The sequence below is a fragment of the Arabidopsis thaliana genome, chromosome 4 (assembly GCF_000001735.4).
Source record: "Arabidopsis thaliana chromosome 4, partial sequence".
Taxonomy (NCBI): Eukaryota; Viridiplantae; Streptophyta; class Magnoliopsida; order Brassicales; family Brassicaceae; genus Arabidopsis; species Arabidopsis thaliana.
The window spans coordinates 8,816,882-8,842,971 of NC_003075.7; the positions used below are offsets into that span (position 1 = coordinate 8,816,882).

Sequence of the window (26,090 nt, forward strand, 5' to 3'; positions counted from 1 at the left end):
ACTCGTGAATTGACGAATTGACCAGCTTCTGCATAAATTCCACACACATACGCTCTCCTAATATCAGGGACATAATGGTAATTAACGTACCTGCCCATCTGTCATTTTCCTTGTTCTCTTCAAAACCTTTTTTTTGGAAAATTAATTTTATTTTTTTGTAAACAGTTCTATAATGTCTGTTATTCGGAATCCAAAGAAAGCCAGAGATATTGAGATTTACAGTGAAAATCTACAGAGGAAGAGATAGCGAAGGACAATTATTAATTTATTTTCCTATTTTAGTTTTCATTACAACCTTAATCTTCGTGTTGTGTGTTCTGTAACTTCCCAGATTTTTTTTTTCTCTTTGCTGGGCTTCGTTGCCTTTTCCCCTTTTTTTCTCTTTCCTCTGCTCTCGATTCAGTTTAGGGCGAGAAAAAGTAGCTGTTTTTACAGGGTTTATCACAAAGATCCTTCCTTTTTTACTTGAAGCTCGCCATTTTCTTAGGGTTTCTCTTGATTTCATTCATCTCCAGTGCCCAGATCTCTCTCTCTACTCATCTGCCATTTGTAAGCTCCTCTTCTTCCTCCTCTCTCCAAAGTTTACATTTTGTTGTTTTCTCTGGATCTTCTTAAGCTAATCTTTGATTCTGTTTATGAGATTGTGTTTCCGATTATGAATTTAGGCTTTGTCTACATGCAGGGCTGTGTTCAATGATTAGGGTTTTGATTTAGAACCAAAGCTTTTGGGTTTTACTGGTTTAGTTTAGGCTTGTTGCGAAGTAGAGAAAAAAAGGGAAGGGTTTTGGCCCTTTTGTGGGGAGATAATTTAGGGTTTCTGTAATTATGATCAAACAGATATTTGGGAAATTGCCCAGAAAACCTTCAAAATCTTCGCATAATGACTCGAATCCAAACGGAGAAGGTGGGGTTAATTCATATTACATTCCCAATTCGGGTATTAGTAGTATCTCGAAGCCTTCTTCGAAATCATCCGCATCGAATTCGAATGGAGCAAATGGAACTGTTATTGCTCCTTCTTCAACGAGCTCTAACAGAACCAATCAAGTCAATGGAGTTTATGAAGCATTGCCAAGCTTTAGAGATGTTCCTACCTCGGAGAAACCTAATCTGTTTATCAAGAAGTTGAGTATGTGTTGCGTTGTGTTCGACTTCAATGATCCGTCGAAGAATCTGAGAGAGAAAGAGATAAAGAGACAGACTTTGCTTGAGCTTGTTGATTATATTGCAACGGTTTCTACAAAGTTGAGTGATGCTGCAATGCAAGAGATTGCGAAAGTGGCTGTTGTTAATCTTTTCAGGACGTTTCCTTCTGCGAATCACGAGAGTAAGATTCTCGAAACGCTTGATGTGGATGATGAGGAACCTGCTTTAGAGCCGGCTTGGCCTCATCTTCAAGTTGTCTATGAGCTTCTTCTTAGATTTGTGGCCTCGCCTATGACTGATGCAAAGCTTGCAAAGAGATATATTGACCATTCATTTGTCTTGAAGCTCTTGGATTTGTTTGACTCTGAAGACCAGAGAGAGAGGGAATATCTAAAGACCATTCTTCATCGGATATACGGGAAATTCATGGTGCACCGACCCTTTATCAGAAAGGCGATCAACAATATCTTCTACAGATTCATTTTTGAAACCGAAAAGCATAACGGTATTGCAGAGTTGCTTGAGATACTAGGAAGTATAATCAACGGTTTCGCTTTACCGTTAAAAGAAGAGCATAAGCTCTTCCTAATCCGGGCATTGATTCCACTCCACAGACCTAAATGTGCATCTGCTTATCATCAACAGCTTTCTTATTGCATTGTTCAGTTTGTAGAGAAAGACTTCAAGCTTGCTGATACGGTCATTAGAGGACTTCTAAAGTATTGGCCTGTGACTAATAGTTCAAAGGAAGTTATGTTTCTTGGAGAGTTGGAAGAAGTTTTGGAAGCAACTCAAGCAGCTGAGTTTCAGCGATGTATGGTTCCTTTATTTCGTCAAATCGCTAGATGCCTCAACAGTTCACATTTTCAGGTGCGACTCTCGATAAGTTGTTCATATAGTCTCGCAATTTTGCAGGTTATATTCAAAGTTGCTTCTTTTGTCAGGTGGCTGAAAGGGCTCTATTTCTATGGAACAACGATCACATAAGAAACCTGATTACTCAAAACCATAAAGTGATAATGCCCATTGTGTTCCCGGCTATGGAGAGAAACACACGGGGGCATTGGAACCAAGCAGTTCAGAGTCTGACTTTGAATGTGAGAAAGGTAATGGCAGAGACAGACCAAATTCTGTTTGATGAATGCTTAGCCAAGTTCCAAGAAGATGAAGCGAATGAAACCGAGGTTGTAGCCAAACGAGAAGCAACATGGAAGCTTTTGGAAGAGTTAGCAGCTTCGAAATCCGTAAGCAACGAGGCAGTGCTCGTCCCCCGATTTTCATCTTCAGTTACTCTTGCAACCGGTAAAACTTCGGGTAGTTGAACACTTTCTGCTCTCTATCACCGAGACATACTTTCAAACAATCCAGCAGAATTGTATCGATCCGTTCGAGCATCAGGATCAGTCCTTGAAGAAGATTAAGCACGATGATTAAGAAGGGCAATATCATCAGTGAATACTTAATTATAACATTTTTTTCAGGTTTATGGAATCATGGGTTCAATTGTTTGTTGCTTCTGATCCTTTTTTTTTCTTACTCAGCTCTTAGTTGAATAACAATCTGAGGTGTAAGAAATATGGCTTATAGATATAGTTCTTGAGAGGACGACTAAACAATTATTCGTATTTGTATTGTGGAATGAATTGTATTTTATGCTTTGAAGTTCATTAATTTAGCTCCCCTACTAACCAAATCATAACCGAAGTTATCGAATCTCGGTTTGGTTCGGTATATATGCAACGGCATTTTCGTAAACAAGTCATGTTTTTTTTCGTGTGAGTTTTAGAAAATACAAAAATCATATATAACACTAGATTTTAATTTAAAGTTAGTATAATTTTTTTTTTGCAAATTGTATCTATCTATAATATATTTTTATTTTATAGTTTACAATTGTTATTAAGTAACGTCCTGCCAAACCCGTCCCGCCAAACCTGTCCTGTAAAAAAATCATTTATTTATATTAATATTGATCTTATTTATGATATGTTTATAAATCATTCTCTAAATATTTTTGTCGATGCAGGACATTGAACCCACACATTGTTTGCCAATTGGTTAATATATGTTCATTTTTAAAATTTTGAATCATAAAATGTGACAGAAAAAATTAAGATTTTTTTAAACTCTATATATTATATAATGATGTTAAAAAATTGTGATATATCAAACTTTTTATAAGTTTAAATATTAATAATGTTTTATAAATTTTAAATATATAAATAATAATATTTAAAAAATTAATATTTTTGCTTATAAGGTAATGACATAATAACTCTAAAAGCAAGGATTTAGAAGATTTAAATCTTTAATTAAATATTTTCATTAATAAATAATTAATGTCAGTGACATGACATTGTAAATAAGTTTAAATACAAAATTTATTTATTTAAACAAAAAACGGTTAGTAAGAATAATATTTATTTAACAAAAAACTTTGTTTTAAAATATTGTTAACAAATGTCTATGCTAATTTTAAGGGATTGATTTGAATTTTGTTGGGATTAAATTTGATTGATAATGTGATTGACTATTTAAATCAAAAATTTAAAATAAAATTAATTATTTTGGAAAAAAGATTTAATGCTAATGGCATTAGATTGTAAATAAGTTCAAGTCCAGGATTTATTTGCTAAAATGGTTGCAAAAATGTATATATAGATAGTGTAAAAATAAATTGAATTACCGATGTATTTTTAAAAAAAATCGTGAAATCTAATTTATTTACGGAAAAATATTACCACATTATTTTTGCAAATATTGTGTATGGTAATGAATCCAATCCATTATTCTAATTTGTTCTTAGTCAATGAGTGGTATTCAATTTCATTGTCCCGGTCCCACGGACTGACTACTCAGCAACCCAATCTTACAAAGTCAAAGTCAACTTTTATTTTGTTTCTCTTTTTTTCCGTTTCCATCCCAAATTCATTTCTTTATAAATTATTTATTCCTAAAAGGATTTGTAAATTAACCTAATTTGCATTTCAAAATATTTTTATCTATTTTAGTATTAAATTGGAATAATTGTTATTTTTGTATTAAAAAAACACTAATATCCAAAATTGTTATATTGCTTTTTATTTTGCTTTTTTCTATTTTTAATTTCTATTTTTTAATAGCATCGCCGTATCGTCGCATCGATACTCGGATTTAGTAAATAAGTGTTTTTTAGCAAGAGTTTATGCAAGTCCGCTTCGATTAAAGTATCTAAACCAAAATCCAAACACGTGGGAGTTTCCGTTTTAATTTCTAGTTATATTATACCCTTCGTTATTTAAGATATAAAACAGCAATTTATTATCACTAATTGATAAAACCTTCATTGCAAATATAAACTAGATTTTAAAAATAAAATTTGACTTTTAAAATACAATGTAATATTATTAATGATATAAAAACAAAAAACCTAAAATGGTATTGAAGTGTCAAACAGAGGAAGTATATGATATATATGTAATTAACTAGTCAAAATCTGCTGTGATAACGACCAATTCTAAACAATTATAAAATCTTCTAAAAATTAATGAGAATCTACTATATTTAATAACTAAAATAATAGAAGGATGACAATTGACAACTATAACAATATTGAAGAAGTCATACCAAATATATTAAGACGTGTATAAAAAGGGTATCATAACCGAAGACTTAAGATGAACAAGACACAAACACAACAGAAACTTAACCAAAGACATATCTCTCTCTCCTCAAACCCACCTCTTGTCTCTATGGGATCGCAACTCTCAAACGCAATCGACGGTAAAGATAACACCAAAACCATCGGATCAGCGGATCCGGACCAGCTTATGGAGATCGAATCCTTGGAGAAGATCTTAAATTACAAGTTCAAAGACAAGAGTTTGTTGCTGAAAGCGTTCACAGACGCTAGTTACGTTGATGACAAGAGTGAATCGTACGAACTCCTAGAACTTTTAGGAGATTCGATCCTAAATATGGGTATAATCTATGATTTTATTAAGCTCTACCCTAAAGAAGCACCTGGTCCGTTGACCAAGCTCCGAGCCGTCAACGTAGATACCGAGAAATTGGCACGGGTCGCTGTAAATCACCAACTCTATAGCTATCTCCGTCATAAGAAACCCTTGCTTGAGGAGCAAGTAAGTTACATTCTTAAAAACCCTACTCAATTATCATCTTTGAAATCCCTAGTATTTAACCGTGTCAAATCTTATAAATTTTTATTTATTAATTACTTCGATCATGTCTTATTGCAATTTGGTTCATTATTAAAATCCATGGAAAATAAACTTTGTCAACCTTTTTTTCCCATTCTCTATATCACTTTCATCCACAATTTGTCTCAATGAATGTGTTAGTTTATTCCATAACCCATGGGCCTAATTAGAAATTTACCAACAATAATCTTTAATAAAAACGTTTGTATTGGTTGTGTGTAATATGTGAATCAATATTATTATATGCAGATACTAGAATTTGTGGAAGCCATGGAAAAATATCCATTACATTCAAATGGTCTTTTAAAAGTTCCTAAAGTTCTAGCAGACATAGTAGAGTCTACCATTGGAGCTATCTTCATGGACTGCAACTCCACCGAGACCGTCTGGAAGGTAACTTACTATACATTTAGTTATAAATATCTAGCTACTAGACTAAGGCAATCGATTAATCCATGACTCTTTTGGTGTTGAAACCATTGTTGACAAAACCATTGTTGATAGGTGATAAAACCATTGTTGGAGCCAATAATACATTTAGACAAAATGAAGAGCCATCCAATGACAGAACTCAATGAGATGTGTCAGAAGAGGAACTTGAAATTGACGTCCAAAGACACTTGGGAAGAAAATCAAACCTATTGTTTCCATATTGAGGATAAGTTTGTTGGATGTGGTCACCATCCTGTCAAGAAAGAAACTGCTCGTAATTTCGCTGCAAAAAATGCTATTGACAATTTTGCTAAATTTTTCGGAGACCTTTAGATATATCGAAAAGAAAAAGAAAAATTATATTTTTATAAATTTTTACAGTATAAATTGTAATATCTTTCTGTTTTCTTTTTGTTAAAAAAAAAAAAGGCAAAAAGAAAACATAAAGAAATATGTACTGTCTTTGTATTTTAACCAGCTTGTATTCAAATTCATCATTTCATTTTTCTTATGAATGGTGCGAAAGACGTAAAAAAACGAAAAAGGAAAAAATAGAATGATGTGAATGAACCTAGCCAAATGTTATAAGCATATATAAGTGTTACTCGAGAACCATAGGATATCATTTGTAAATCTTGGTTAGAGACCCATATTACCTCTGATCATGGCATAGCACACAACAAAATAGTTTATTCATAAAAGTAAATATAGTTTATTCATAAAATACAAAGATTTCCAATCACACAATGTAACAAGCACAAATAAGTATACTTTTACTTATAAGAAGACATCGGATGTACGTAGACAAACAAGTATCAAAGTATGTTCATAAAGGAAAACAAAGTTCGCATTCAACAAGGTGGGTTAATACCTTCACGCATGCACAAGTGATGGAAAGCAATACAAATACTCAGATCAACAAAATGACAACTTTTTCAGCAAGCAATACAAATATACAATATAAAAAATCTGGGGTTTCTTGGTTGGGCTTGAATTTGAGAAAGGCCCAGATCCTTCCAGATACTCTTTATTTGACTAATAAATATCACAAAAACAATTTTCTCTTAAAGCTTTTCTTGAAGAACAAGAGAAATCAGAAGCTCTTTCCTTTGTTTTTTTTTTCTTTTTCTTCCACCAATCTACAGATTTCGAATCATCAGAAAATGGATTTCGAGCTTAGATCAGCGAAAGAGAAGCTTGAAAGAGAGCAGAGAGAGAGGAAGCAAAGAGCGAAACTGAAACTCGAACGCGAGAAGAAATCAAAGGAAGCTGCGATTAAGCAACGCGAAGCCATTGAAGCTGCTCAAAGAGCTAGAAGACTTGACGCCATCGAAGCCCAGATTAAGGTCCTCTATCTCTATTCTTACTGGGTTTTTAGAATTTGACAATTTTGCGTTTCTTCTGTATGGTAAATGCTCTCCTAGGTTTTTGGATTCCTCGTAAAATTGTGTAGGTTCTGCAATTGGGATTTTGATTTTGTAGAACAGTGTGATTCTAATCTAGTTCACCAGATTCGTATATGTATTACAAATGGGTATTGTTCATTTGGGGATTATTGTAGATTTTGATGCATATAACTTTGACATTGACCATCTTGCTTTGAAAGTTCATAGTTTGTTGTTAGTTTTGGTAGCTTGATGTGAAACTTATGGAGGGCTCTCTCTCTGATGATTTGTTATTGTCCTGTGTTTAGGCTGATCAACATATGCAAGAGAGTTTAGTATCTGGAGATGGAATAGTGTTTGAACGAGTCTTCCAAGCTGTTTCTTTTCAAGGAAATGGAGATAAGATTAAACTACCACCATCATGTTTTACTGAGTTGTCTGATCAAGGAGCTTTCGATAAAGGTCCTTTGTATTTTGAGCTCTCTGTTGTTGACCATGCGGATAATAAAAAGACAACACATTCTGGTGTTCTTGAGTTTACTGCTGAAGATGGCACTATTGGACTTCCTCCACATGTGTGGAGCAATTTGTTTTCAACGCATGATCCAATGGATGTTCCTTTGGTGGAAATTCGGTATATCCGATTGCCTAAAGGCAGTTACGCGAAGCTTCAACCTGATAACCTTGGTTTCTCGGATTTGCCTAACCATAAAGCAATACTTGAAACTATTCTTCGTCAACATGCTACACTTTCTTTAGACGATGTTCTCTTGGTTAATTATGGGCAGGTCTCTTACAAGCTTCAGGTTCTTGAGTTAAGACCTGCCACTAGCATTTCGGTTCTGGAGACTGACATTGAGGTTGATATTGTTAGTCCAGATATAGTTTCAGATCAACCGAATCAGCATGTGCTAAAGCCGCTTCAATATGGGAAATCTGAATCTGGAACAGTTGAGGAAGGTCGGTATGATTACTATAAGTTTGTGATTGACGAGGCTACTGTAGAAAAAGTAATGGCAGGAAGCGTCAAAGTTATTGTAAAGGTAGATGTGGAGAAAGTTGGAGCGGATACGGATCTCTATGTGTCAAAGCACCCGGTTCTATTTCCATCTCTTAATCAACACGAGTGGTCTTCACACGACGTGGGTTCAAAGACCTTGATCTTGGTATCAAAGGAGAGGGCTTTGAGCTCAGGGACTTACAGTATAGGTGTTTACGGCTTCAAAGGAACAGTCAAGTACCAGGTCTCAGTACTGGTCCAAGAAAGCATTGATGGAGCTAAGGTTGGGGAACGGGCTGTATCATCTTCGTCAGATGTTGATACAGTAGAATGTAGGAACTGTAAGCATTCAATTCCAAGCAGGAGTATCGCGTTGCACGAGGTGTACTGTAGCAGACACAACGTGGTTTGTAACCATCACGGGTGTGGAATCGTTCTCAGAGTCGAAGAGGCGAAAAACCATTTGCACTGTGAAAAATGCGGGAAAGCATTGCAGCCAACAGAGATGGAGAAACATTTAAAAGTTTTCCATGAACCACTCACTTGTGGCTGCGGAATAGTACTTGAGAAAGAACAGATGGTGCGTATATAAAAATGGTTGCAATCATTGTTCGTTCTCATTACCTTGTTGTGCTAGAACTTGTAAATTAACATGAGATTGTGATTCTGTTGCAGGTTCAACATCAAGGGAAAGATTGTCCTCTTCGCCTAATCGCGTGTAGATTCTGTGGAGATATGGTGGAAGCGGGTAACTCTGCAGCTGATACTAGAGACAGGATGAGAGGAATGTCTGAACATGAGAGTACTTGTGGTTCAAGAACTGCACCATGCGACTCATGTGGTCGATCTGTGATGCTCAAAGACATGGACATTCACCAGATTGCTGTTCATGGCAAGAGTAGCTGATTTCTGTATCCGGTTTCCACCAATTGTTATTGAAAACTGATTGTAATATTGAAAGTGTCAAATGTTTGAACAGAGAAGCATCGAACCATTTGTATTATTTATGACACCATTTGATTCTTCAAGTCACAATCCGAAATATTTTCACGTATGGATTTAGTAGAGCCCAGAGACTTAAATTGTCCAACTTTTGACTTACCAAAAATGTCGACAATATATACAACGACCAAAAAAAAAAAAGACAATGATGCTTAATGTGCAAGTATTATTACTGTGGGTCAGAAGTAGTCACGACAATGATTGAGAGTGATTGTTTAATAGAAAGGTTTTAGGAAAATAGAGACCAAGTTGCTTGGTGAGAGTTTCTTTATGTATGATTTCTATTTTCTCTCTAAGTCAACTTCTGTGGCTGAAAATAGAGTAAGGAGGAAGAGCTTTCGTACTTTGCAAGTTACCAAAACAAGTTTTGAAACAAAAAAAAATTAAAATTGAAATAAATCCTTATATCACCAACAAATGTCCCTTCAAGTATTAGATTAACTTCTGACCACGCATTATTTAGTACTAGCTATAACCATTATAATGCTAATTAATTTCTTGATTAATTCAAGTGGATCCAGATCTTTCTTCTTAAAAGCAGTAAAACGAATATCTAATTAATAATTATTTATATTCCCCTAACCTTTTATTATGGCTGGAAACATGTATTCAAAGAGCTAGTGATAGCTGAAAAGATATTCCACCGTTAACTTTATTACCATCACTATTCACTAGTTCACTACAAAACATTAGTAGTGGTAGAAACATAATTAATGACATAGATGACATTAGTTTGAAGTTTATTCTTTGTTATGCAACTTAGAAAACACAAACGATGCAAATATTGGTTTGACAAATATCAACTCTATAATAATGAGTATAGTACCTATCATTTTAGCTTATGTTTATTTGTGGTACAAATATTTATGACGAGGGAGCAATAAAAAAGTTACAAGAAACAATTTTATTTGTATCATTAGTATTCACGAAAAACGAATCTACGTAATGTACACCATATTCATAATGAACATATTCACCCATAAGGCCGTAACACACAAGATTACGATAGATAGATTTACTTATTGATCACGATGACGATCACAATGCAATGAACATATCCGACAAGCTTGTTTCTATTTTATAAAATACAAAAAAAAAAACTTTGATAAGTTTTGGCAATAACCACGATATTAAAATACGGATAATGAAGATTGGATCTAAATTTATATTTTTGGCAAGAGAGTAGATTCGGACCCACTTTCTTACAAACAAAAAAACTTCGTCACCTTTACAATTTTCAATTATCCACCCAAAAACAAATAATTAAAAATGCCTTAAAAATTCAAAAATAGTGGTTGTGATATTTTTCAAACATGTTCACACTTGCTAAAAGAACTAATAAAGGTTTTTTTTTTTTGAAGTGTCCATCAACTTTATATTATCCACGTATTTTAAACACATTAGATTAGGAATCAAAAACACCAAAATAACCATAGCCACTAGTTGTTTACCCACTGAACAAATCAAAAATTTCCAATATTTTTCTCTAGAAGGGAAATAAACGTTACCAGACAAAATCCAAAAAGCTCACTACCATCTACTATTGAGTTTTCTTGTCATCTTCTTTTTGGTCACGGTTTTAGTTTACTCTTGAGTCTCTTTCATAGTTTCATAGCAAGAGCATCTTATTATTTCTTTCTTTCTTTCTTTCATAGTTCACTGTAATAAACTTAGAAGGCTCACATTTTGCCAACTCCTCAACACTTTATTTTTCTCTTTTTTCTTCACGGATTTATAAACCAATAAATTTGCAGTAATCTTTTTAGTCGAATGATCTTTGAACATATTTCCTAAATACCCGGCAAGAAAAAATTCTGAATTTTTCTCATTAATTTCTCCAAAAATACAAACTTTTCTTCTTCCTCTGTTTCTTCTTCCTCCTCTGTTTCTTCTTCTTCTTCTGTTACTTACAAGAGCAATAAAGCTTTGTCTTTTAGCTTTTCTAGAAGGTATTTGAATTGAATCTGATCTTTTTTCTTTCTTCAGTGTTGTTTGTGACTGTGACATATAGTTCATGTTTCTTTTTGGATGCTCTCTGTGTCAAACAAAAAAACAGAGCAAGTTGAGATTTTTTGGAAATTTCCTACATCAACTTGCAAAGTCTGAATCTGTGTCTGTTGAATCTTTTTTTACAGGAAGAGTAGTAGTATCTTCTTTTTCACAGTCTCATGGCTACAATAAACGATATTGGAGTAGCAGCAGCAATCAATATAGTCACAGCATTTGCTTTTCTCTTAGCTTTTGCTATATTCAGGATTCAACCAGTAAATGACAGAGTCTATTTCCCTAAATGGTATCTCAAGGGCTTAAGAAGTAGTTCTATACAAACTGGTGGCTTTGGTAGCAAATTCATCAATTTGGACTTCAGGTCCTATATTCGTTTCCTCAATTGGATGCCTGAAGCACTTAAAATGCCAGAACCGGAACTCGTCGATCACGCTGGACTCGATTCTGTTGTCTACTTGAGGATCTACTTACTCGGGTATATATATATATACTGATCTATCCCCCAAGCCCTCTTCTTTTTTTTTTCTGGTTTAAGAGATTTGAGTTCTTAATGGATAATTTGCAGGCTCAAGATCTTTTTCCCTATAGCTTGTGTTGCTTTTACAACAATGGTTCCTGTTAATTGGACAAACAAAGGATTGGATCGGTTAAGGCATTCCAATATAAGTTTCAGTGATATTGATAAACTCTCTTTATCAAATATACCAAATGGGTCACCTAGGTAAGAGATACTTCTCCGAGTTTGGTGGCTTTTTCTTTGTTTCATTATGGTTACTTATTCACTGGATCCTCCTCCTCATCTTCTGTAGATTTTGGGTGCATTTGTGTATGGCTTATGCGATTACCTTCTGGACATGCTTTATCCTGAAAAGAGAGTACCAGAATATAGCTTTAATGAGACTACAGTTTCTTGCAAATGATCAAAGGAGACCTAACCAGTTCACTGTAATGAAACTTTGCTACCTGTTGATGTTTTTTACTCTATGACAAAACCATTTCCCCATAGCTGAAACTTGTTGAACTGTCTTCATCTTAGGTACTGGTAAGAAACATTCCTGCAGATCCTCATGAATCAATATGTGAACTTGTTGAACATTTCTTCAAAGTCAATCATCCAGATCACTATCTCACTTTCCAGGTATAATCATCTTTGGATTTTCTATTGTATACATCTCTGACTTGATTTCTGAGTTGATGATGGTTGATCTGCTTTTAACTCAGGCAGTCCACGATGCAACCAAACTCTCGGAATTGGTTCTGACGAGGAAACAAATGCAGAACCTGCTTGATTACAATATAAACAAACACATGAGGAATCTATCTAACAGGCCAGTAATAAAGGTAAAACTCATATTTGCAAATCACATAAGCTTAACTTTCTCATTTGCTGTTTCTCTTAAGACTCATTTCAATGTCCATAAGTAGATGGGATTTCTTGGCTGCTGTGGTGAAGAAGCTGATGGAATCAAATATTACACGTCCGTCGTTGAGGGTCTAACAAGAGAAGTAAAGCATTTTAACTTCTCTACCCTATTGCTTTTATTCTCCAACCTCATTTGCAACATATTTAATCAAACTTTCTTTGGATGTTTCAGATATCTGAGGAGAAACAGAGGTTAAGGACCGGCACAAAGTCCATAGTGCCTGCAGCTTTTGTATCTTTCAAGAGCCGTTGGGGAGCAGCGGTTTGTGCTCAAACTCAACAGACAAGAAACCCAACAGAATGGCTAACTGAGTGGGCTGCAGAGCCACGTGACATCTACTATGACAATCTGGCATTGCCATATGTAGACCTTAAGATAAGGAGGCTCATAGTCGGCGTCGCATACTTCTTCCTCACCTTCTTCTTCATGATACCAATAGCATTTGTACAGTCACTCGCCAACATCGAAGGCATAGAGAAGGCTTTTCCTTTCTTGAAGCCCCTTATAGAAGTGTATGTCTCTGTCTATCTCAACATGTTCTGTCCCGCTGCCTAGTAGATAAAGTCTCTTACCATTTTTGGTCTTTGTGAACAGGAAATTGTTAAAGTCGATCATCCAAGGTTTCCTTCCCGGAATCGCCTTGAAGATCTTCCTCCTTTTCCTCCCAAGAATACTCATGCAGATGTCCAAATTTGAAGGTTTTGTCAGCACATCCTCATTAGAAAGAAGAGCTGCAACTAGATTCTACATGTTCCAATTCATCAATGTTTTCCTTGGAAGCATAGTCACCGGGACTGCGTTTCAACAGCTCAACAGTTTCCTTAACCAGTCTGCAAACGAGTATGTTCTTTAGACCTTTCTTTGTCTGCATTTCACTGAGAGATATCATATCTTTCTGACTTTTTCATTTCTGCAGTATTCCAAAAACAATTGGTGTCTCGATTCCAATGAAAGCGACCTTCTTTATAACATACATAATGGTGGATGGATGGGCTGGTGTTGCTGGTGAGATATTGAGGTTGAAGCCACTCATAATCTATCATCTAAAGAACTCCTTCCTCGTGAGAACCGAAAAAGATAGGGAAGAAGCAACTGATCCTGGAACCATAGGATTCAACACTGGTGAGCCTCAAATACAACTCTACTTCCTTCTTGGTCTTGTTTACGCAGCAGTTAGCCCCATCCTTCTCCCTTTTATCCTCGTCTTCTTCGGCCTGGCTTTTGTAGTGTACCGTCATCAGGTGAAATAACTGAACCTTCCGCTTCCTTTTTCCTCCAAAGCTCGAGCATTGTTAAGTAACAATGAATGCTTTATTTGCAGGTTATAAATGTGTATAACCAAAAGTATGAGAGCGCAGGGAAGTTCTGGCCTGACGTTCACAGGCGTGTTGTGACCGCATTGGTTGTTTCACAGCTGCTCTTGATGGGTCTTCTAAGCACCAAACACGCTTCTAAGTCCACTCCTTTGCTGCTTGTGCTTCCGTTGCTGACCATCGGGTTCCACAAACACTGCAAAAACCGTTACCAACCTGCCTTTGTCACATACCCGTTACAGGTCAGTTAATACAAAAAACAGAAATAACTGAAGATCTCTAGTAGCTATACGTAAAGCGTGTAAGCTAACCTTTTTCTTGTTTCGAGCCAAAGCAGGAAGCCATGATCAAAGATACACTGGACCGTATACGTGAACCAAACTTAAACCTCAAAGCTTTCCTTCGAGACGCCTACGCCCACCCGGAGTTCAGGGTTGGAGAAGATCCAGAGCCCGAGGAGAAGCTGGAGTCTGATATGTCACCTCCGGATTTAGTGGCCACTAAGCGTTGGTCATGGAGGAACACTCCTTTGCCTAGCAAAGATAGCTGCCGTGAAATACCCTAATCCTTGCTCTGTTCTACCTTTAACGGTGATTCTTTTATATTCTTACACAAGTTTTCCTCTCATTAGAAGAAATGTACATATATACGATTGTATTATATGCAAGAAAAAAAAATACCATTTGGAAAAGCATACGAGAAGTTTCTGTTAGAAGTGTATCATATGATTACAAAAAGCAGAAAAGATAATACTCAGGTCATGACTTCTATAAATCCTCAGGTCAATGCCATCTAATGAAGTAAGTATGGTACTCCTGCATGGCTGCATCCTGTAGCAATCATCCTTCTATGCAAATCTAGAGCAATGCCCATTTCGTCAGTCACACAAAGCATACAGATAACTAGATAAGTGTCCCATAGAGAGAAGAAACACCACTCTCTGAGACATTTTATCAAACACTTATAAATCACTTTCCCTTGAGAACACAAACCAGTCACCAAAATGTCAACTTTTACAGATCAGATTCCATACCTCTTGGAATCTTAATAACATCACAAAGAACACAAAAATTCCAGAATCAAATTGCTTCAACCGAGGTTATCAGTCATAATCGTCCTACAACAAATGAAAAGTTTTTACTTGATTATTACTATTTGTAACTTGTAAGCAAGCCCATATCAAAATTTGATTATGGGCCTCTGGCCTTTAAGAATATCCAAATATTATATCTTTAGTATTTTTGCATGGAGTTTTTGACGGATGGGGCAAAATACTGTGAGATCTTAGAGATGCTCCACCCGTTTGTAGATTTTGTTCATAAAAAAATTAATCGATCGGTTTAAATATTATCTGACTCATATACCAGATATTCTATATTTAATAATATTTATATTTAAAAGATTTGATTAAGATTTAAAATTATGATTTTCCTATTATTTTTGTTTTTTTGAAAATATTTGAATAATTATATTATATATCAAATAAATGTGATTTGAATTTTTAAAAACAGACATATATTATCTAATTGACAAAAAATGTGTTTGTAACGTTTCACATCGACTAAAATATTTAGATAATTGTTCAGAATCATATCATATAAAGAAGATCAACATTAATAAACTAAATGAATTTTTTCTGGACTGATTTAGTCAACCCAACCAATTTCTCAAGAAATGATTGAAAACAAACGGAAACTATTTTCGCTAAAAATCTAAAACGTGTAATAAGAATTGGGTTGTTGAAAAACTCAAACCAAAGAAAATTTTAAAAAACTACAACCATGCATATCTAGCCTTACTTATAAGCTTTTCAGTTTTTATTGAAGTATACTAAATGTTTTGATTGTTAGAAGAGATAGAACATGTACATATTGGACAATTTACTATCCACCGTTAGAACATTGCGTGAACGACTCAGTCATAGTACTAGTCAGGTTTGTAGTTATAGACATATCAAGATTTCTGTCTAGTTCATGTCTATATCAAAGGTTGTGGTATCTCTGCATTCGAAGACTTATGTTTCTTTTTTTGTCCGTAAATTTTTAAGATTTATCTTTTCTTGATAGATATATATGTATCACAATGCATAGCAATATCGACGTGATTGGCCCAGAATCAAGTCTTATCTTTGGTTGTGTTCAATAATGTAAAGTCCCTTTATAAGCTGGTACAATATGATGGTGCAGTGTTTGGAACTATATTATAAAAGGAATGATGACTCAGGGACCATGTAAAGCGTTAGTACAAATGTGTCGTTGAGACTTGAAACTTACTTGGGACCATAATTATGTTTCTTGGGTTTCTTTTTTTCAGTGCTAGTAAACTTTCTCATCAGTTTCTCTCTCGTTGATTACATTCTAAAAATTTCTCCATATATGCTCATAGTGAAAACGTAAATCATGTCTTCTGAGTCGTGAAAGCTGAAGTCGAAAGTGTTTTAGTTTAGGGTAATTTCTGAAATGGGCTTTGCTTCAGGTTGCTGGAGGTGGAATCCTAGGATATTTACATATTTGGAGAGAAGCAAAAGTTATAGCTTATAAGATTTTTGTCATTGTTATGATTTATCAATTCTTAAGTTGTACGTATAATTTATATTTGTCTTCGGTTAATAAGTTATTCTCATTGTTTAGAACTACAACTCTTTCTCACATTGCTCTGAACTGAATCGCCTAGAATTTGCTTCTTCTTGTTTCTTAAACGCTAAGTGGTAACTAAACATTATTCATAGTGTCTGAGTATTATCAGTTAAACAAAAACATAAATAATCGTTTCATTTTTACCAAAAAAAGACCATTAATGGTTCTTAATTCCAAATTGTAAATACAAAATTTACACAAGTAATGTCATGCTTCTAAAGTCTAGGACTACTGCATGCTAAACTATTCGTTTTAAAATTTAAAATACATCAAATGAAAGAAATTAGATTGAATAAAAAAATCAAATATAACCGAGCTTCCAGAGTTTCTCTAAGTAAATTGAGAACGCAAGCCATGACCAATCTGGTGAATATGAAAAAAACTCAAATATTTATCATTTACATACAATGCACACTAGATACATATGAAGATTTTAACTAGTTTAGTATAAGATAAAAAACACAATTTTCCATGATTATTTCATTAAAAATCTTAAAATTTGCTAAAAACAATCCTGATACTTTGCATTATTATCATTCATATTACGTTGTTTTACTTTTCAAGGAACTGTTTTATCTAAACATGTATAAGGTTATCAAATGATTAACGTCAAATCTGAAACAATAATGTAACCAATATGGAATTTCGCCATAACGTGGATACTTGGCAGTGGTTACTTGGCTTTTCCTTTATTTTCTTTTGGACGGAAGCGGTGGTTACTTTGTCACACATTTAAAAAAACACGTGTTTCTCACTTTTTTCTATTCCCGTCACAAACAATTTTAAGAAAGATCGATCTATCGTGATCTTTCTATCAAACAAAAGAAAAAAGGTCTTCATAGTAACGCTACAACATCAAATATGTGGTTGCTCTGACATCAGTCGGGAAAATAAGGATATGGCGCCATTGGCCACATCTATTGGGGTCCCAACTTCCTTTCACAAAAAAATTAAATTGGGTGTCCCAACTTTTATCTTTGATATAGTGACATGAGTATCGGGAGCATTGGACAATGGATAAAATGAGAACTAAAAAAATTCTGGTTAATTTTTGATCATTGTTATTTAAAAGGTTATTTTATCTATAATCTACCCATATTGATCAGTTTTATTTAAATTTGTTTAGCTACCGCTCCTCGAGAGAGATCCTCATCTTAAAAATGGAATATGGAAATTACACACGACCCCAAAAGTATATTTTTTCTCTGGAGAATGCTATTTAGAGCTTTGACTATATGGTCTGAATTAGAAAGACGGGAAATAAAATCTGCTAAGTGATATAAGCTCTAAGTAGGCGATGTGTGATGGAGAACACCTTTTCTTTAACAGTCTTCATGTTTTACAGATTCGCGAACTTCGAATATCCCTATACGGTCTGTCTAACCCTCGTGTGTCTTTTGAGTCCAAGATAAAGGCCATTATTGAGTAACATAGACATGCTGGAATCCAACCATTGAAGTCACAACTGTCCATGTAGATTCTTTGGAGAATCTGAAAAGTCTTAATAAAGGTGGTGTTTCAAAGAAAACAAAACAATTGAGTTAAGAAAAAAAAATATCATGTAGTGGTCGAGTATTATGTTATTTATTGTGTAGCTACCAATCTTTATTCTTTAAATCTGACATAAAATGCTACAAACTTTTTACCTCGTCTATAGCCCCAAAAAACCTAACCACGGTTCTAAAACCACACACAGTGATTTTGGTTGACGACAATGCCTCTCCTTCCTCAAAACGATTTATTTACATTTTTTAAATCAAATGTTACATTTTATACCATAATTAAGTCTTTTTACAGAATACTTAGATGGAAGAGATGTATAAAAAAGGAGGAAATTGTAAAAAACATATTTCGATCAATTAAACCAGGATTCATAAAAATATAAGTATATATATAAATGATGTTTCGTTTAGCGATGAACTTCACTCATATGATAATACTTAACAATATAAGTACATAAAAAATAAAATAAAATTAATTGTTTACGAAAAGTCTACAAATACTGCATGTATAATTAATGTTCTCTTTATTTATTTATTTATACCTTACCAAGATATATCTATAACCGCATAGAAATAGAAGGCGAAGAGATAATTTCCAAAAACAAGAAAAACCTCTAAGCTCAAAAGATGTTGTTGAGAACGATGGCGGCGACTTCCCCGCGGCCACCACCGTCAACATCCCTAACATCTCAGCAGCCACCATCACCCCCCTCACAGCTTCCCCTCCGTACAATGCCGGGATCGTACGGCTGGCCGTTGGTTGGACCATTATCGGACCGTTTAGATTCCAAGGACCCGATAAGTTTTTCCGGACAAGAGCTGAGAAGTATAAGAGCACTGTGTTCCGTACAAATATTCCTCCGACGTTTCCTTTCTTCGGCAACGTTAACCCTAACATCGTCGCCGTTCTTGACGTCAAGTCTTTTAGCCATCTTTTTGACATGGATCTAGTTGATAAAAGAGATGTTCTCATCGGAGACTTCCGGCCTAGCCTTGGGTTCTACGGCGGCGTTCGTGTTGGAGTTTATCTCGACACTACTGAGCCAAAGCACGCCAAGGTTCGTACATACGTTGCTTTGCTACTATTACGTACGAGTATATAATTAATTAATACGGTAACAACAAAGTAACCAAATCTTTGGTTTGACTGGTATCTAGAATAAATTTTAATCAAAGGTCCGACACTTTCTAGACCAAAAAAACAATACGTATATAGATTGTACCATAAATAATTAAACCATAGTAAGAGATGTACTTTAAGAGAATTTTTTTGAAGTTTTCAAAATTAATCGAACCAAACCTAACTAGTTAGTTATTATGAGTGTGGCTTTTTAGTGACTGGATTTGATGTCAAGTGATTTTACTATAAATTGATCTTAAATTGTTTTGGAAAATCTTAAGCGGACTAATGGGATTTTATCTCAGATTTGGAGAATTCATTTTTGAGGCAATTAAGTTTTTCTGATATTAGTATATTGCTGAAAAAATGAAAAACAATAATTATAAAAAAGGAAACTATAAGTTAAAAAAAAAAATTGTTGGCAGTCTTTAATTGTACCAATCCTGTGAGACTTTATTATTACAGACTAGATGATCACCCGCGCTACGCTGCGGTTTTTTCGGATTTTTTTGTATTATTTAATTTAAATTTAATTTTTATTTATCTAATCATTCACTCATGCAATAAGTAATTACTTTAATATTAAAAATATTTTTTTCTAACAACATTCTCAACAATGCATCATACATATAATTCATAAACAACATTTGTCTTAAACCAATTTAAGAGAGGGTAGGGTTGGATTCTAGAAACCTGAGAATTTGATGATAGAGCTCCTTACGTATTCATCAGCCTCAGTGATTTATTATATAAATATCATAAGAGAATATAAATATCAATTTAAGAGAATAACTTACTCAAATCACTAAGTAATCCACGACTATTATACATTCATACTTTGAGTTTGGATTAAAAAAAAAATCTTCAAGTATGAGAAAACTATTAAAATAGTTTTATTGAAAAATCATATAAAATAAAAATAAATTTAGTAATAATATAATTAAATATGTAAAATAAAATTAAATAAGAAATATATCATTAACCTATAAATTAGAAGTTGAAGAACTTACATTAATTATTTAATAGACACATGTCAAATGCTAAAGTGATGATGTGTCAATCATATGGAGAGAGTTGACCAACTTTTCATATATATGATTGGTAAGAAAAGTTGTGTGTGGTTGTAGTTGTACTACAAGCTTAGTAGAAACAAAAGTATTATTGTGTAAAGCATATTGTATTTTTATGTATTAAAATACAGAAGAAACGTGATACAAAATTTGGCGTTTTCCACTAAATCAAAAAGTGAGCACCATTGTAATCGATGAACAGTAGAATTTTTGTTTTTTCTTTACAGTTGAATAATATAATACTAAATACTAATGAACTCAAATTTTTACATGTGAATTTTATGTTTGTTACATGTTATAAACTCAGATAAAAGGTTTCGCTATGGAAACACTAAAACGAAGCTCAAAAGTATGGCTACAAGAGCTTCGTTCAAACCTAAACATTTTCTGGGGAACAATCGAATCCGAAATCTCCAAAAACGGTGCCGCTTCATATATCTTCCCTCTCCAACGTTGCATCTTCAGTTTCCTCTGCGCCTCTCTCGCCGGCGTTGACGCTTCCGTATCGCCGGACATCGCTGAGAACGGTTGGAAAACAATCAATACTTGGCTTGCGTTGCAAGTTATTCCCACTGCTAAACTTGGCGTAGTTCCTCAGCCTCTTGAAGAGATTTTACTTCATACTTGGCCTTATCCTTCTCTCTTAATCGCCGGAAATTACAAAAAGCTTTACAATTTCATCGACGAGAACGCCGGAGATTGTCTCCGGTTAGGTCAAGAAGAATTCGGGTTGACCCGAGATGAGGCTATTCAAAATCTTCTCTTTGTTTTAGGTTTTAATGCCTACGGGGGCTTTTCCGTCTTCTTACCTTCTTTGATCGGGAGAATAACCGGCGACAATTCCGGTTTACAGGAGAGGATTAGAACCGAAGTCAGGAGAGTTTGCGGATCCGGGTCGGATCTTAATTTCAAGACGGTTAACGAAATGGAGCTGGTTAAATCCGTGGTTTACGAAACGCTGCGTTTTAGTCCTCCGGTTCCGCTGCAATTCGCACGTGCGAGGAAAGATTTTCAGATAAGTTCACACGATGCTGTTTTTGAGGTCAAGAAAGGTGAGCTTCTTTGTGGTTATCAGCCGCTTGTGATGAGAGACGCTAATGTTTTTGACGAACCGGAGGAATTTAAACCGGACCGGTATGTAGGTGAGACCGGGTCTGAATTGCTGAATTATCTCTACTGGTCTAACGGTCCACAAACCGGTACCCCGAGCGCGTCGAACAAACAGTGTGCAGCTAAGGACATTGTCACTCTCACGGCTTCCTTGCTCGTTGCCGATTTATTTCTCCGGTATGATACGATTACTGGTGACTCCGGTTCAATTAAAGCTGTTGTTAAAGCTAAATAAGTTAAAGATTGATTAGTGTTTAATGTTATGTAATCAATCTTCAACGGTTTCATTTGTTCGGAGTGTATAAATTATATGTAAACTAAAATAATCCGAATTGAAACTCAAATTGTTATGTTAGATGGTGTTGCTATGTTAGAGAGATTTTAACTGCTTTTTACATTTTATTAAGGATATATGACTCTAATTTTTATGATAGCAAGATAATTTTTGTAATACAAGAAAATAAATACAAAGCTCAGTAGTATAATCATAACCACAAAGCTCAGTAGTATAATCATAACCACAAAGCTCAGTAGTATTTAGGGTTACCAAGCAATATAATAAATGTAATAAATTTGTGCGATGGCTCTAAAAAAATGTAACTTTGTGTGATCAGCAGTATAATAAATTTCTGATCTAAAAAACTGTAACTTTGAGAGTTGTCTCAAAACCAACTCTCTTTCTTAACATTTATGAACTATTAATTAATCAAAATCGATTTAGGTCTTAGTGGCAATCTAATTTTTTTCCTTTCTTACATTTCAATCTCTTTTGGATTTACTTTCAAGTAAGCCATCTTTTATGTTGAAACAAAATCTTATGGATGAGCTTCTTTAAATGTTTTAGCCATTTATCAAGAATGTATTGCTTAAAGAGTGGTGTAGTTCTAATAATAATAAATATATATATATATCCAGATATTTTTGTTAGTCTAAAATAATCCTTCTTGAAACACAAATTGCCATGTCGGTAGGATTCGTAATTATTTTAAATAATTTCTTGAAATTGCCATAATAAGAGAAGACAAATGTGGTCATGTTGGGGGTCCTAGAATAAAGTAGTTTGCCTCGATTAACACCGAAAGTAAAAACATTGTATAATCAATTCCTCTTTTTTGTTTTCTATTTACTCGATAAGATTCTCCTAAAACCAAAAAGGAAAAAAAATTTCAATCAATCTTGAGATTGTGTCAAGAAACCTCAAGAGTGAAAATGAGTTTTTTCAGATCAAAGACTTCAAAAACTGAAACACAACAACCATCATCGTATGGACAACAACAAGACGCTATGTACTCATCTTACGGAACCGTGAGTGACGAAGTGTTATTACAGATTCATGGATGCAGAGCTCATCTCATCAACGGATCCGAAGCTGTGGAGCTAGCCGCCGGAGACTTCGAGCTTGTACAAGTCTTAGACAGCAACGTAGCCTTAGCTATGGTCGTGAGGATCGGAAATGACTTACAATGGCCGGTGATTAAAGACGAGCCAGTGGTGAAACTTGACTCTCGTGACTACCTCTTCACGTTGCCGGTTAAAGATGGAGAGCCACTTAGTTACGGCATCACGTTTTTCCCTATTGATGAAAATGACATCGTTTTTGTGAATAGTATCGAGTTGCTAGACGATTTCTTGAGAGAGAATTCTTGTTTCTCTTCGTCTCCGTCTTCTTCTTCGTCTTCTTCTTCGTCTTCTTCTTCGAGTGTTAACAATGGAATTGATTGGAAAGAGTTTGCGCCTAAGATTGAAGATTATAACAATGTTGTAGCTAAAGCTATTGCAGGAGGTACAGGGCATATCATTAGAGGGATGTTTAAATGCAGTAATGCTTACACTAATCAGGTTTATAATCATCAACCTCATTAGAGTTCTTATTATTTGTTAATTTCAAATTCTGAATCTTGGGTTTTGTTAAATAGGTTCATAAAGGAGGTGAAATTATGATTACGAAGGCTGAGAAAAAGAATGGTGCCTCGTCAAAAAGAAATGCAACCACAAACAAGAATCAAATCAACAAGAACCTTCAACGGTATAACAATTGATGATCTTTTAAATCCGATTTTAACTGGTTACTAGGCTTAGAAACATAGTTACCTAACTAATAAAACCGATATGGAAGTGATCACTTTGGTATGGTTTTGGTTTGATTTTTTTTTTTTTTTTTTTCCGTTCTGTTGGATTTGGTTTTAATTTTTGGTAGGTGTAAGAAATATTAAAACTCAACTTTGGTTTATGGACTAAATTTTTTTTGTTCGATAGTTGGTATATAATGAACTCAGCATACAGCATTCCTAGTTCTTTGTACATTTTTTATCTTATAAACCATAGTCTTTTTGGTGGTAACACATGTATAGAGTAAGGAAATTGTCTAGGGCGACGGAGAAATTGAGCAAGACAATGTTGAATGGTGTGGGAGTGGTGAGTGGCTCGGTGATGGGTCCAGTTGTAAAGTCGAAGCCAGGGAAAGCTTTTTTCTCAATGGTTCCAGGGGAGGTTCTATTGGCTTCACTTGATGCTCTTAGTAAGTTAAATTTATATTTATTAGCTCCACATTGACATTAGATTAGATTATCTTTGTAATGATGAACTAAAAATAGTTTGATTTGATCTTTGAAATTAGATAAATTACTAGACGCTGCTGAAGCCGCAGAGAGACAAACTCTTTCTGCTACGTCCAAAGCTACTACAAGAATGGTTAGTGAGAGGTAAGTTTCACAGACAAAGTCCTCAATTTTGCCTCACGTTTAGTGTAAATGTCTCACATAAGTGAGGTTACATTAACAGGTTAGGTGAGAGCGCGGGAGAAGCTACGAAAGATGTACTAGGCACGGTTGGGCACGCAGCCGGCACTGCGTGGAACGTCTTCAATATCCGCAAAGCTTTCTCTCCTTCCTCTTCAGTCACATCGGGGATCCTCAAAAACGCTTCACGAAAGTGATATTTGGTGTTTGTATTTATTTGTGGGCAGAGACCATAAGGTTAAAATTAAGTCAGAATATGCAAATGTGTAATCTTGAATCTCAAACAAAGGAAACCTCTCTTCCTTACCAAATTTATCCCTCATGTGTCTAAGGAATACACAGACTCCAAACATATCAAACAACTTAACCTTAAACCAAAAGCTTTGACCCAAAATGAAAAAAAAACTACCAAAATCAAATCATGAAATTTAAATATATCAAAGAAAATTGAGCTTTAGTTAAATAAAAAAAATATGATCATGAAAACAGTTGTAGATCCATCGACAAAGGGAATAGTTAGTGTAGAGCCTCCGTTCCTCGTCGCTGGTCGATGAACCATACCACCACCTCTTCCGATCCCATGCCCACCTTCTTCTTCTCCATGTCCGCCACCGCCTCCACCAGCATGGCCTCCTCCTTCAACAGCATGACCACCTCCTCCACTAGCATGGCCTCCTCCTACACTAGCATGACCACCTCCTCCACTAGCATGGCCTCCTCCTACACTAGCATGAGCACCTCCGACACTAACATGGACTCCACCTCCACCGTGAGCGCCTCCACCACCGCCTTTGGCAACCACGGTGGTACAATTGACTAAAAGTAAAGTGATAATTAGAAGGACGGCGAGTTTCGCTGCATAATTGGTAACAAAGTGTGCTCGAGTCTTCGTGATTTTCATGCTGGTAATATCAAACATACACCTTTATCAAAACAAACAAGTTCTATATCAAAATTCAAAACATAAACATATATGCGTAGTTGCGTACACTATCTTTGATTCTTAAATTGCTGTTTGCTACCTTAAAACGGAAAAGAGGAATTTGTTATCGTGGGGTGAGATGCTTTAGAAAAGCCTCTATTGTATATATGTGTAGGCAATATTCAAGATTTTTTTGATTCTTTTACTTTTTGTTGTGTTTAGGATAAGTTGTGAGTAATTCTAAAAAATACTCTTTGTATTTATTTTTCCTCAAAATATGGATTTAGATATTGTGTATAATTATCATTACCCTAATTAATGGAAAAGTAAGTTTCACAAAACCTTTGTAGGTTATCATTACCCTAATTAATTATCATTATATTTTTGTAGGTTATAAAATCCATAACAATTATTGTAGCATGTAGCAAAAATGAAAACGAAAAGCATGATATATCATTAGAAAAAAAATATAATTACCATATGCTGGAATTGGTATATTTAGAGTTTGATGGGAAAGTTTAACCTAATCAATTCGTCAATTCAAAATTCAATATAGATTACATTGGTGCTAAAGTTTTAACACGTGTTGCTTCATATATAACTTACTATGTTTAAGATGGTAAAAATTTATAATGTTTACAAACACATGCTTTCTCAATTATTCTATACTTCATAGACGAGACTAGCATTTTGAGATTAGACAAAAGTATCTTATTATATAAAATTTGGTTTCTTAAAGTTACGATTAGACGTGTTTTCCTATTTTTATTTGAATTGGATTTGATTATTTTTTTCATTATTTAATATATTTCTATTTTCACAAAAATTCCATGAAATGATTATTCTGTTTCTCTTTGAAATTAGTTTTTTTTTCACCAAAAAAGAAAAATTTGAAATTAGTTTACTTTTTAATATTAATCATATTTTCAAAATTTATTTATTTATTTCTTAAGTATGTTAACAATTTAACGATAAAGTCATATCATATCTACGACATAATTAAATAAAAATTGGAACTGCAACTAATACAAAACTTACCAAAATAATAAGAAAATGTGCATGCATGATTGCATGTGATGTGTGT

General features: G+C 34.5%; 7 protein-coding genes across 18 annotated transcripts; 6 read left to right on the top strand and 1 right to left on the bottom strand.

Moving 5' to 3' along the window:
* Window positions 1-40: 40 nt before the first annotated feature.
* ATB' GAMMA (Protein phosphatase 2A regulatory B subunit family protein) lies at window positions 41-2,902 on the top strand. 5 transcript variants are annotated; one of them, NM_001341040.1, is made up of 4 exons: window positions 41-77; window positions 166-549; window positions 683-2,016; window positions 2,091-2,846. In NM_001341040.1, exons 3-4 carry the CDS (start codon window positions 826-828, stop codon window positions 2,466-2,468), a joined length of 1,569 nt encoding a protein of 522 aa, NP_001319948.1. In that variant the 5' UTR covers window positions 41-77; window positions 166-549; window positions 683-825; the 3' UTR covers window positions 2,469-2,846. The 5 variants fall into 5 exon arrangements, with proteins under 5 accessions (NP_001319948.1, NP_001319949.1, NP_001328412.1 ...); NM_001341039.1 differs by having other exon boundaries at window positions 57-77; window positions 166-2,016; window positions 2,091-2,840; NM_179059.2 differs by lacking the exon at window positions 41-77 and having other exon boundaries at window positions 150-549; window positions 2,091-2,902.
* A 1,867-nt stretch (window positions 2,903-4,769) lies between these two features.
* On the top strand, window positions 4,770-6,195 carry RTL1 (RNAse II-like 1). Of its 2 annotated transcripts, none has more exons than NM_001341042.1 (3): window positions 4,770-5,267; window positions 5,595-5,738; window positions 5,850-6,195. In NM_001341042.1, the coding sequence occupies exons 1-3, from the start codon at window positions 4,803-4,805 to the stop codon at window positions 6,108-6,110; spliced, it is 870 nt and encodes a 289-aa protein (NP_001328413.1). In that variant the 5' UTR covers window positions 4,770-4,802; the 3' UTR covers window positions 6,111-6,195. The 2 variants fall into 2 exon arrangements, with proteins under 2 accessions (NP_001328413.1, NP_680697.4); NM_148331.6 differs by having other exon boundaries at window positions 4,809-5,267.
* Window positions 6,196-6,520: 325 nt separating this feature from the next.
* On the top strand, window positions 6,521-9,271 carry AT4G15420 (Ubiquitin fusion degradation UFD1 family protein). 2 transcript variants are annotated; one of them, NM_001341043.1, is made up of 3 exons: window positions 6,521-7,123; window positions 7,471-8,742; window positions 8,838-9,271. In NM_001341043.1, exons 1-3 carry the CDS (start codon window positions 6,572-6,574, stop codon window positions 9,066-9,068), a joined length of 2,055 nt encoding a protein of 684 aa, NP_001329347.1. In that variant the 5' UTR covers window positions 6,521-6,571; the 3' UTR covers window positions 9,069-9,271. The 2 variants fall into 2 exon arrangements, with proteins under 2 accessions (NP_001329347.1, NP_567465.1); NM_117631.3 differs by having other exon boundaries at window positions 6,844-7,123; window positions 8,838-9,250.
* Window positions 9,272-10,718: 1,447 nt separating this feature from the next.
* Window positions 10,719-14,692, top strand: AT4G15430 (ERD (early-responsive to dehydration stress) family protein). Of its 2 annotated transcripts, none has more exons than NM_001160765.2 (12): window positions 10,719-11,113; window positions 11,300-11,646; window positions 11,737-11,892; window positions 11,981-12,116; window positions 12,208-12,309; window positions 12,393-12,512; window positions 12,597-12,677; window positions 12,767-13,107; window positions 13,190-13,435; window positions 13,512-13,836; window positions 13,917-14,150; window positions 14,246-14,692. In NM_001160765.2, the coding sequence occupies exons 2-12, from the start codon at window positions 11,333-11,335 to the stop codon at window positions 14,471-14,473; spliced, it is 2,283 nt and encodes a 760-aa protein (NP_001154237.1). In that variant the 5' UTR covers window positions 10,719-11,113; window positions 11,300-11,332; the 3' UTR covers window positions 14,474-14,692. The 2 variants fall into 2 exon arrangements, with proteins under 2 accessions (NP_001154237.1, NP_193278.4); NM_117632.5 differs by having other exon boundaries at window positions 10,829-11,113; window positions 14,243-14,623.
* Window positions 14,693-18,486: 3,794 nt separating this feature from the next.
* On the top strand, window positions 18,487-21,795 carry HPL1 (hydroperoxide lyase 1). Its single transcript, NM_117633.3, has 2 exons — window positions 18,487-19,104; window positions 20,544-21,795. Exons 1-2 carry the CDS (start codon window positions 18,988-18,990, stop codon window positions 21,579-21,581), a joined length of 1,155 nt encoding a protein of 384 aa, NP_193279.1. The 5' UTR covers window positions 18,487-18,987; the 3' UTR covers window positions 21,582-21,795.
* Window positions 21,796-22,374: 579 nt separating this feature from the next.
* Window positions 22,375-24,694, top strand: AT4G15450 (Senescence/dehydration-associated protein-like protein). 2 transcript variants are annotated; one of them, NM_117634.8, is made up of 5 exons: window positions 22,375-23,185; window positions 23,263-23,372; window positions 23,698-23,864; window positions 23,964-24,048; window positions 24,128-24,694. In NM_117634.8, exons 1-5 carry the CDS (start codon window positions 22,556-22,558, stop codon window positions 24,279-24,281), a joined length of 1,146 nt encoding a protein of 381 aa, NP_193280.5. In that variant the 5' UTR covers window positions 22,375-22,555; the 3' UTR covers window positions 24,282-24,694. The 2 variants fall into 2 exon arrangements, with proteins under 2 accessions (NP_193280.5, NP_001328276.1); NM_001341044.1 differs by having other exon boundaries at window positions 22,506-23,185; window positions 23,716-23,864; window positions 24,128-24,395.
* Window positions 24,472-25,135, bottom strand: AT4G15460 (glycine-rich protein; the record flags this gene model as incomplete). Of its 4 annotated transcripts, none has more annotated exons than NM_001341047.1 (3): window positions 24,472-24,738; window positions 24,781-25,007; window positions 25,107-25,129. In NM_001341047.1, the coding sequence occupies 2 exons, from the start codon at window positions 25,001-25,003 to the stop codon at window positions 24,539-24,541; spliced, it is 423 nt and encodes a 140-aa protein (NP_001329178.1). In that variant the 3' UTR covers window positions 24,472-24,538. The 4 variants fall into 4 exon arrangements, with proteins under 4 accessions (NP_001329178.1, NP_001329179.1, NP_001319950.1 ...); NM_001341046.1 differs by having other exon boundaries at window positions 24,472-24,714; window positions 24,757-25,007; NM_001341045.1 differs by having other exon boundaries at window positions 24,533-25,007; window positions 25,107-25,135.
* Window positions 25,136-26,090: the final 955 nt, after the last annotated feature.

Excerpts from the sequence above, each read along its gene's own strand:
- AT4G15420 (NM_001341043.1), top strand. The coding sequence starts at position 6,572 with ATGTACGTAGACAAACAAGTATCAAAGTATGTTCATAAAGGAAAACAA. Across the intron at positions 7,124-7,470 it reads CCATCGAAGCCCAGATTAAG|GCTGATCAACATATGCAAGA; the intron begins GTCCTCTATCTC and ends TCCTGTGTTTAG. Across the intron at positions 8,743-8,837 it reads TACTTGAGAAAGAACAGATG|GTTCAACATCAAGGGAAAGA; the intron begins GTGCGTATATAA and ends ATTCTGTTGCAG.
- RTL1 (NM_001341042.1), top strand. The coding sequence starts at position 4,803 with ATGAACAAGACACAAACACAACAGAAACTTAACCAAAGACATATCTCT. Across the intron at positions 5,268-5,594 it reads AACCCTTGCTTGAGGAGCAA|ATACTAGAATTTGTGGAAGC; the intron begins GTAAGTTACATT and ends TATTATATGCAG. Across the intron at positions 5,739-5,849 it reads CCACCGAGACCGTCTGGAAG|GTGATAAAACCATTGTTGGA; the intron begins GTAACTTACTAT and ends CATTGTTGATAG.
- HPL1 (NM_117633.3), top strand. The coding sequence starts at position 18,988 with ATGGATCTAGTTGATAAAAGAGATGTTCTCATCGGAGACTTCCGGCCT. Across the intron at positions 19,105-20,543 it reads CTGAGCCAAAGCACGCCAAG|ATAAAAGGTTTCGCTATGGA; the intron begins GTTCGTACATAC and ends TTATAAACTCAG.
- AT4G15430 (NM_117632.5), top strand. The coding sequence starts at position 11,333 with ATGGCTACAATAAACGATATTGGAGTAGCAGCAGCAATCAATATAGTC. Across the intron at positions 12,678-12,766 it reads TTGAGGGTCTAACAAGAGAA|ATATCTGAGGAGAAACAGAG; the intron begins GTAAAGCATTTT and ends TGGATGTTTCAG. Across the intron at positions 14,151-14,242 it reads TTGTCACATACCCGTTACAG|CAGGAAGCCATGATCAAAGA; the intron begins GTCAGTTAATAC and ends TTCGAGCCAAAG.
- AT4G15450 (NM_117634.8), top strand. The coding sequence starts at position 22,556 with ATGAGTTTTTTCAGATCAAAGACTTCAAAAACTGAAACACAACAACCA. Across the intron at positions 23,373-23,697 it reads ATCAACAAGAACCTTCAACG|AGTAAGGAAATTGTCTAGGG; the intron begins GTATAACAATTG and ends ACACATGTATAG. Across the intron at positions 24,049-24,127 it reads ACAAGAATGGTTAGTGAGAG|GTTAGGTGAGAGCGCGGGAG; the intron begins GTAAGTTTCACA and ends TTACATTAACAG.